This window comes from Prunus dulcis, chromosome 6, assembly GCF_902201215.1.
Source record: "Prunus dulcis chromosome 6, ALMONDv2, whole genome shotgun sequence".
Lineage (NCBI taxonomy): Eukaryota > Viridiplantae > Streptophyta > Magnoliopsida > Rosales > Rosaceae > Prunus > Prunus dulcis.
Window position 1 is genome coordinate 15473371 of NC_047655.1, and position 10166 is coordinate 15483536.

At 39.6% G+C, this 10166-nt stretch overlaps 1 protein-coding gene across 1 annotated transcript; it reads right to left on the bottom strand.

Moving 5' to 3' along the window:
- Nucleotides 1–7295: 7295 nt before the first annotated feature.
- LOC117630351 lies at nucleotides 7296–8884 on the bottom strand. The gene is made up of 5 exons (XM_034363088.1): nucleotides 8609–8884; nucleotides 8131–8513; nucleotides 7827–7995; nucleotides 7518–7743; nucleotides 7296–7435 (listed from the first exon to the last, which is right to left on the bottom strand). The coding sequence occupies exons 1-5, from the start codon at nucleotides 8882–8884 to the stop codon at nucleotides 7296–7298; spliced, it is 1194 nt and encodes a 397-aa protein (XP_034218979.1).
- Nucleotides 8885–10166: the final 1282 nt, after the last annotated feature.

The window sequence follows — 10166 nt, forward strand, 5'->3', positions numbered from 1 at the left end:
GACTGTATTCGTCGCGCAAAACACTGTCTGGCTGCCAAAATTTTGGGATTTAGGGTTTAGCGGGAGGCTGAAACTGAAAGGACTGTGCCTTTTGCGCGACGAAGGAACTGTGCGTCGCCCAAGGACATCCTTGCGCGACGGGAAGATCTCTATTCGTCGCGCAAAACACTTTCTGGCCGCCAAAATTTTGGGATTTAGGGTTTAGCGGGAGGCTGAAACTGAAGGGCCTGTGCCTTTTGCTCGACAAAGACAGTAAACGTCGCGCAAGGAGAACCTTGCGCGACGGGAAGAACTCTATTCGTCGCGCAAAACATGTTATGGCCGCCAAAATTTTGGGATTTAAGGTTTAGCGGGAGGCTGGAAATGAAGGGTCTATGCCTTTTGCGCGACGAAGGGAGTAAACGTCACGCAAGTAGAACCTTGCGCGACGGGAAGAGCTCTATTCGTCGCCAAAACACGTTCTGGCGGCCAAAATTTTGGGATTTAGAGTTTAGCGGGAGGCTGGAAATGAAGGGTCCGTGCCTTTGCCGCGACGAAAACACTAAACGTCGCGCAAGGGGAACCATGCGCGACGGAAAATATTATATTCGTCGCACAAAACGCGTTCGTTCCTCCAAAATTTTGTGATTTAGGGTTTAGCGGGAGGCTGGAACTGAAGGGCCTGTCCCTTTTGCGCGACGAACATATTTTATTCGTCGCGCGAGTTCAAGATTGTGATTAGGTTGAAATTTTCACTAAGTGTTCAGAGGGGATGGAGGGGTGAAATGTGTTGCCCAAATTGCGCGACGAAGAGAATTTATCCGTCGCGCAATCTTTTTCACTTAAAGTTTGCGCGACGCATATATTGTATTCGTCGCGCAAAACCTAAAGCCTAAAATGTAAACCCTAAGCCCTAAGCCCTAAACCCTAAACCCTAAGATAGTTTCAATGATCCAACCGGCAAACTTATTTTTTTATACTTGGAGATCGTATACGCCAAAAATCAAAAAGACCAAACATTCAGATATCAGGGAACGGGACAAAATATTTCGACGGTTATAAATGAAAAGTCATGATTTAACGGTTATTTTAACTCCGATTTTGATCATTTTTTACAACAACATTTGTTGACCCTATATGAATAGAATGACTGAATTTGATCTTCAATTTCAGATTTTTACACTAGGGGATACCACATAAATGTTAAGTTACATTTTCACAAATGTATGAACAAATTTTTGAGTTTTTGGTGAATATATGATTTTGATAGCACACGCAGTCTACGAAACTAGTTTCAGTCATCCAGCCGTCAAACTTGTTTTTTTATACTTCGAGATCATAGACAGCAAAAATCGGACAAAAAAAACATTCAGAGATTAAGTAACGGGGTAAAACTTTTCGACGGTTCTAAATAAAAAGTGATGATTGAACGGTTATTTTAACTCCGATGTTGATGATTTTTTGCAGGTACAGTCCTTCACTCCATATGAATACAATGAACTAATTCGATCGCCAATTTTAAATATATATGTGTGTATATATTATAGTATAACGTTACCTAATATATATTTGCGCGACGAAGTGCTTATTATCGTCGCGCAAAAACACCATACGCGACGCATATATATTCGTCGCGAAACTATTGCGACGAGGTTTATTCGTCGCGCAAAATTTACGCGACGCATATTTATGCGTCGCGTATGGTATTTTTGCGCGACGATAAGGGTCCTTCGTCGCGCAAGGATTTGGCGCCATAACTCCTCATTTAATTCAAATTGTGTATGCTTTGTATTTTTTGGAAAGGTTTTGTATTCATCATTTTTTATGCTTTGTATTTTTTGGAAAGGCTTTGTATTTCTTCATCAAAACCAAGCTAAATTGATAATTAAGATTTGAATCGACCGATTTTATCGGTTTGACTAGATTGATGCCACTAATCATGAACCAAAGTGAAGAAAAATAAGTGGCACACAGCTAATATTGGAGAGATATAAGACATGAAGAAATAACTATATCTCAAAAGAAAAAAATAATAATTGAAGAGGCCTTAAGGCATGAATAAATAAATAAATAAAAACCAATCAACAAGCATGGGGTCGTAATAAGTACTGACTAAAGTATTGACATTCCAATGAAGTTTGTGATGAAATATGGAGAATGAATGCACAACTACATATGGACAACTACATATATTCAAAGATTTGTATTACACAAAATGAATACACTAACATAATAAATTTACAAATAAATTCATTATTCATCATCTGAACTATAATAACTTTCGTTATCGTCGCTATCATCACTCTCGGTCTCCCAATCTTCTTCCTCCTCCTCCTCTATAACTGCATCATCGGCGTTGCTAGATCCCACTGCAACATCGTATCGCGGAAGATCACCGAGGTCAATTGTAATTGACTGAATCGGTATTTCAACTGAAGACACTCCTTCTATTTGAAACGGTTCTTGTATAACATTTGTATCTCGAAGTGTTTCCGCATCATTTTCCATTGAAGATTCTAAGCGTTGGTCAGCCACATTGTCGACGTCGTTGTCACTTGGGTCTAGTTCTGGTATATCATACACGTTCCTATGATCCATCTTCTGCACAACTTTCCACCCGTTCCCGGCTTTAGGGTCATCTAGATACACAATTTGGGGCGCCATGTTTGCCAAAATGTACGGGTCGTCATCATACCAAGTTCTGTTAATGTTCACAGACAGTACTCCATGGTCGATTTTAACACTTCCCGCCCTATTTGGGTTGGTATCGAACCATCGACACTTAAACATGATGACTTGGTATCGATCTTTGTAAAGCAATTGCACGACAGTTGTCAGTTTGCCATAGAAATCAATGTCCGTACTTTCGCCTCCACCTGGGACATGGACACCGCTGTTTTTGCGTACACAACTTGTCATCTCGTGCGGCCCCCAAAAATTTGACGCCGTTAACATTACAACCCGAGAACAATTCAGCGCGAATTGGGCCGAACGCCAAGTTATATAACTCATCACTGTAAGTGGGGGAATTCGATGATTTCAATTTATTCACCTAATAGTATACAAAACCATTGACATGTTAGTCTGACAAAATTAAATACTACAATTTATATTTGTCAATTACAAAACACTTATAACTTACAGAATCCAAAAACCATTGTGGAAATAATTCACGGTGTTTTCGGGCAACCAAATGTGATGGATGTTCTCGCTTCATCATCTGTTCATGCTCATCTAAGTAGGCCATTATCTCATCACAATTGTTCAGTACGAACCAATGCGCTACCTCCATGTCATTTCTAGAAAACGACTCTCCTCGTCCAGGATCTCCAAATGGTCGTGCGCTTTGGGCAAAAACAGAAAGTTTTTCATTTCTCATACCTCCGTCATTATTGCGTTGAGGACGATTGAAAACCGTCTCCACATCTTTTAAATACATTCCACAGAAAGTAAGCGACTCATATTGAACCCAAGCCTCTATAATTGATCCTTCGGGCTTTGCCCTGTTGCGTACACTTTTTTTTCAGCTCTCCGAGAAGCCTGCCAAAATAAAACGATATGATACAAATTAGCAAAGTGTCGATAATGATGCATACACAAATGATAAAGATTATATACCTTTCTATTGGATACATCCAGCGATAGTTGACAGGACCAGCAAGCAATGCCTCTTCTGGCAAGTGAACCATCACGTGCATCATACTTGTAAAGAAAGCTGGAGGAAATATCATCTCAAACTTGCATAGGACTTGGACAATGTCATGGCGCAACTGAAACATGTCTGTCCTTCGCAATGTTTTTGCCGTCAGTTGGGAAAAAAAATCTGGATAACAACATGATTGGCTTCACCACATCTTCCGGCAGTAGGTGTCGAATACCCACAGGAAGTAGGCGTTGCATAAACACATGGCAGTCATGGCTCTTAAGTCCAGTAAATTTACCCCCATCGACATTCACGCAACGTGCGATATTAGAAACATACCCATCGGGAAATTTGACAGACGATACAAACTTTAGAAACTCTTTTTTGTCATTCGGTTTCATAGAAAAGAATGCAAGATCCCTTCTAGCTTTATCACTGTCCCTATTCATCCATAAACCCCTTCGTATGCCCATTCTTTCCAAATCAAGGCGAGCTTTGATCGTGTCCTTCGTCTTCCCCTCGATATCTAGAATCGTGCCCACCAATGTGTCGAATACATTTTTCTCAACATGCATCACATCTAGATTGTGCCTCAATTTCAGTTTCGACCAATATGGGAGCTCAAAAAACATAGGCTTGTGCGTCCAGTTCAAATGTGTAGAAGGTCTGGTCCGACTAACTGTTTTTCCGAACGGAGCAAAATCCAAACGGTTCAGCTGTTCCAAGATCTCATCACCGGACCATTCTCTAGGTCTGAGGCGACGCTCTGTGTTCCCGTCGAACTCTTTATCTTTTTCCCGCCATTCGTGGTCCCATGGCAACCATCTCCGATGACCAAGGTAACAAACTTTTTCTGCGTGCCAACCAGAAGTTACATCTTCCTTGCATACAGGACATGCCATATAACCCTTTGTGCTCCACCCCGAAACCATTGCATATGCTGGGAAATCATTCACAGTCCACATAACTGCTGCCCGCAAAGTGAACATCCTCCCAGTTGATTTATCGTACGTGCGAACACCGTTTGTCCATAAATCCTTCAGCTCATCAACCAGAGGCCTTAAGTACACATCAATTGACCTGCCAGGATCCTCAGTTATCAAAACAGTCATCATCATGTATTTTTTTTTCATGCATTTCCAAGGCGGCAAATTATATGGGAATGCGAAAATCGGCCAAGTGCTGTGGTGTTGGTTTAGAACCCCATACGGATTGAATCCGTCAGTGGCAAGTCCCAATCTAACATTTCGGGGATCAGCAGCAAACTCGGGGAACGTTCGATCGAACTCTTTCCATGCCTCCCCATCTGCAGGATGCCGCATCACATCATCGTCTACCCGTTTTTCCTTATGCCATCTCATGTCTGTGGCAGTATGCGTCGACATATACAATCTCTGCAACCTAGGTTTAAGGGGCAGATAACGCATCACTTTTTGTGGTATCTTAGTCGTTCTATTCTGGGATGTCATTTTGAACCTCGACTCATTGCATATAGGGCATGTATCCAACGTTTCATGCTCTTTGTAGAATAACATGCAATTGTTTTTGCAAGCGTGGATTTTTTCATAACCCAATCCAAGACCATGCAACACCTTCTGTGCATGTTTATGGTCTTTCGGCAAACAATTGTCCGTCGGAAGCATTCTCTTGAAAACCCCAAAAAAGTAATCGAAACACAAGTTCGACATACGATACTTTATTTTTCCGTGCATTAGCTCCACAATGGCAGTGAGAACGGAAAAGCTCTCGCACCCCGGGTATAACTCTTGGTTGGCATTTTTTAACAGTTTTTCATACTGTTCAAACTCCGCACTGTCTATTGGTGTAGGCACGTCATCTTCCCCTTCCTGATTGATGTTGGTCGATGCGAATGGAAAAGCATCCTGTATAATACCCATGACTTGATCATTAGGATCCACAATAGGTTCAACATTGTCCACTCTTGGGGCATTTGAAGACGAAGCATGGTCTACTTGTTCGCCGTGAAGGTTCCAAATGCTATATGTTTCAATCATTCCATTCCTTACTAAATGAAATCCAACATTTTCAATTGTCTCAAACAACGTGTTGTTACACCTCCTACAAGGACAACGGATTCTAGTTGCACCCGGGTTGTGTCTACGTGCAAACTCAATAAAATCCTCGATTCCATCCAAGTATTCGTCTGCGCATCTATTCGGGTTCTGTATCCACCTTCTGCTCATAATTCCCGAAACCACAATCACGACACAACAATCACAACAACTTCATACGAAGTTATAATGTCACCTTATGCCTCCGGTAAGGGCCCTATCCCATTCGGGAATGCATAGTCCTGTCACGTAACCTACGGCTACATGAGATTAGATTTCGGCGTGGATTAATTTCGGCAGCATCTCGACACAGTTCTTGAAGTGGGCATAGGTATAAATACCTACGTACCACCCGAAGAACTTACCGAGATGACACCGAAATCTCCACAATCGAAACCTAATCCTGTAGCCGAAGATTATGTGACAACACTATGCATTACCAAACTGTCCAAATAATGGGACAATTCAAGAATTAATTGGACCGCAGTCATGCCTTACGCATCCATGCACGAAATCCAACTAATCTCGAGCGGGAAACTACGTGTTACTAAACATAAAAATAAATGTACGAAGTTAATTTCAATTAACTTCGTACATCACAACACATTGTGCTACGTCACGCACAATTTCACAACATTATAAACATATAACTTCACAAAAAAATTACAAACATAACAAACAAACTTTTACAATAACATACCTTCTCAATCGTTCTCCACCAATCACTAATCACAAATATCCCTAACGAGAACAAAATTAATAGCATTAGTACGAATTTACATTAATACATTTAAACTAACGACAAAAAATACATACCCAATAAACATACTGAATTCACAGCAGAGCAGCGGCAGGGAGAGTGAGAGAGAGGCAGAATGCAATTTTTGCATTCTGCCTCTGCAATGGCAGATACTAATATGAAGAAGAAAGACTTTGCGCGACGAATAGCAAAATTCGTCGCGCAAAACGCCGTCGCGAAAACCCACTTTTCCGTCGCACAAAACAACATTTCCGTCGCGCAATTACGTGTCGACATCTGCTTTTTTGCGCGACGAACAAAATTATTCGTCGCACAAACTCCCGTCGCGCAAATACTATTTTGCGTCGAGCAAATAATATTATTTCGTCGCGCAAGAACGCACCGCTATTAAACTTTACGCGACAAAGGTACTTTCGTCGCGCAAAAAAAAATTTATCCACCCTGCATTTTGGCGCCAAAAATAAGTTTCCCTCGTTTTCTTACGCGACAGTACATTTTTTCGTCGCGCTAAGTTGTCTTTTGAGACGAAAACTCTCGTCGCGCAAAGTTTTTTTACCGCCATAAAAGGAGCCAATTTTCTGTCCATCTTTACACGACGAATATTAGGAATTGTCGCGCAATATTATCATGCGCGACGATTTTTGTCGTCGCGCAAGATTTTGGCGCCAACCAAATAAACGGGTTTTTATTCACCACCTTTGCGCGACGAAATTTATTTAAGTCGCGCATAGACTGTTTGCGCGACGAAACTATTTGTCGCGCTAGTTTTCTGTTGTATGCGCAAAGGAATTTTTTTTTCGTCGCAACAGTGCTTCTTGCGCGACGAAAGTATGTTCGTCACTCAAACTTCCGTCGCGCAAATAGTAAATCGTAGTAGTGGACCTTGACCACCAAACTCTTGGAGATGATATCGAACACCTTGAAATGGAGCCAAAAATTGGCGTCGATTTGGAAATCCACAATCCACTGAGAAAAATTTACCTGATAATAGATTACATATATGTTAGTATCCAATGTATGAGCTAATGTAAACTATAAGAAAAATTTGAAAATTTAAAAATACCTTGTGGCACTTTAAGTCCATTCCTCCTTGTTAAAGCATCTTGTAGTACTCTTGAATCATGAGCTGAGCCCTCCCACCCACTTAGAACATATATGAATTCCAAATCAAAGTTACAAGCTGCTAATACATTTTGTGATATCGTACCGTGACGATTACGATAGCTGCTTACGTCGCGTCCCGTTACCATTGTTGGAATATGAGTGCCGTCAATAGCTCCGATACAATCCTGAAATAAACCCAAAATTTTAAAAGATATTATTAAACATAAAAAAATTGAATAAAACAAGTTGCACCAGATAACACATTAACCTTAAAGTATGGGTAAAACCTTGTACTTTCCCTTATTTTTGCCGGTATTGCGGATCCAGGCTTGGCTAGCATCTCCGGTGCTATTGTGTTCAAGGCCTTTAAAACTTTGTTAAAATTTTTACTAGCAGTGAAGTGCGATCGGCCAAATGTATCACGTACTAGACAATATCTATTATTTTGACCCACAATAAGCAAAAAGGTCGCAACCATTTCTTCTACACAAATGAATCTTGTATCTTGTATGAGTGTTTTTTCTCTAATAATACTGCATAACTTTCGAAACACATCAGGATACATTCTATACCTTTCTCGAAAATGCTCTGGATCGTCATTCAATACATGTTGTATATAATTATATCCCTTCATAGTAATTGGTCGCCGAGTTAATGGACGTTCAATTTCTTCACTATGCATCATAATCTCATTCAATGCATGAGCTACTACTTGAATCGCCATTAATAAATTCCAAATTGTTTCATAAATTTCTTCATCCTCCTGACTTTCATCATCAAAGACAAAGTCCTCTATTCCAACATGTCTATCTTCCGCCCTAAAAGTTCTTGCATCAGTATCATCATCCAATCCTAATGAGTTTCTTCCAATAGCAGTTGCATTCCCAATTACAATTTGCAGATCCTCATAGTCCTCACAAGTTTTTGTTTGAATATTTGTGTCTTTTGGGTGGGACTATAACAAAAACAATAATAATAATAAAATTATTTAACAGATTATGTATTCAAGTTACCAAACGGAATTATTTAAAGAAAATTTAATAACCTAACCTTAAAGTAGTCTTTCCAAACTTCTTCAGGAGCAGTGAATTTCTTTGTGGTTGGATCCCACCCAAACCAAAAGCTGTGATGGAGAAGCTGTGAGTATTTTTGGTATTCTCTTTTAAAGTACTTCAGCCGACTCTGGTATTGAGAATAGGTTTTGTGACACCTAAGTTTTTCATTAACCTTGGGGAGTAGTTTGGTTTCTATAGTTGCCTTGCTTAGCATTCCATTAGCATCACGCCTTCCATGGCTTGTAGCATCAACCATGAGTTGCAACAACATTCTACTCTTTTCCACAGTCCAAGCATTATAATCTTGTTTGCTCTTCCCTTTTCCATTTACTTGTTGTGTATTTTCAGACTCCATTTTAGTGCAGCTATGAATTTTATCATGTCAATCACAAAATACAACATAAAAAATATACAAAAAATGTACATCATCAACCATAGATTAAACATGACACATCTTATGTTGAATGGAAAAAGGACACAGTAGCAATTTGCAGATTTGGCGTCTGAACTCTGATTGGGGTGTATGATTTGAAAAGGGAATGATGCCATGAGTCAAACTCACGGCTTTGCCATGACATATGGTGGATTTTGGGCTTTTGAGGTCGTTTAGGCTTCCAAAACAGCATTTAAAAGTTGAAATTTTTGAATTTTCATTTTTTTAATGTTCATTTATATTTGTCTCAGTTTTTTTGTTTGATTATAGAAAGCTTGTCAATTATTTCAATTTTCTATCTAGTCGTTTATAGATATTTCAGAAGAAAAAGTAGTAACAAGCATAAACCCTAGTAAACAAGGATAAACCCTAGTAACAAGCATAAACCTAATAGCAAGGAAAACACGATGAAGAAAAAATCATGGAAAAAGAAAACCCAACAAGGTATTGATCAAAGAAAAAATCGGGAGCATACCTTCACAGATGGAGGAAGGAAGTTGTTCGTCTTCGCAGAGAGAAAAGCTAGGGCAACAAAAAAACGTCTGATCAAATACTTGGGAGGGAGGTTGGATTTATTTTGGTATTTGTTATTTATAACTCTCCCCTTAAAACCTACGAAAATTTATCACTTAATGAAATCCTTCCAAATATATGACCTTTCGAATACACCTAGATTTGATTCAACTTTTTTATAATCCTAATTGAATACACCCATATTTGAATGGACTCTTTAAAAGTTCATATAAGTCCGAATTGAATACGCCCAGACTTGTAAAACCTCTTTTAAAGTTTGTATAAATCCAAATTGAATACACCCGGATTTTTAAAATCTTTTTAAACGCTTTATAATCCTAATTGAGGGTCCCTTAATTGTTTGGGATTTTGTTTTGCTTTAGGAGAGTTTTTCCAGACCTTTTAAGGGTAGGGTTAGTTGTTTACACTATATAAGGTCACCCTAAGCTCTCTCTAGGGACGATAATATTTTCCACTATATTTTTCCACCAATTTTCGTACACCCAAAGAAATATAGAGCCAAGAATTTGCTGCTGCACTACTTGAGGAGCTTTCGAAGGTGTTTCTGTGGAGAATCCAGAGATCAAATTCATCGGCCAAATCGGTT

Coding starts and splice junctions, on each gene's coding strand:
- LOC117630351 (XM_034363088.1), bottom strand. CDS start 8,884: ATGTTGTTGCAACTCATGGTTGATGCTACAAGCCATGGAAGGCGTGAT. Junction 7,996..8,130: donor CCAGAGCATTTTCGAGAAAG/GTATAGAATGTA, acceptor TCAAAATAATAG/ATATTGTCTAGTACGTGATA. Junction 7,744..7,826: donor GGTTTTACCCATACTTTAAG/GTTAATGTGTTA, acceptor GGTTTATTTCAG/GATTGTATCGGAGCTATTGA.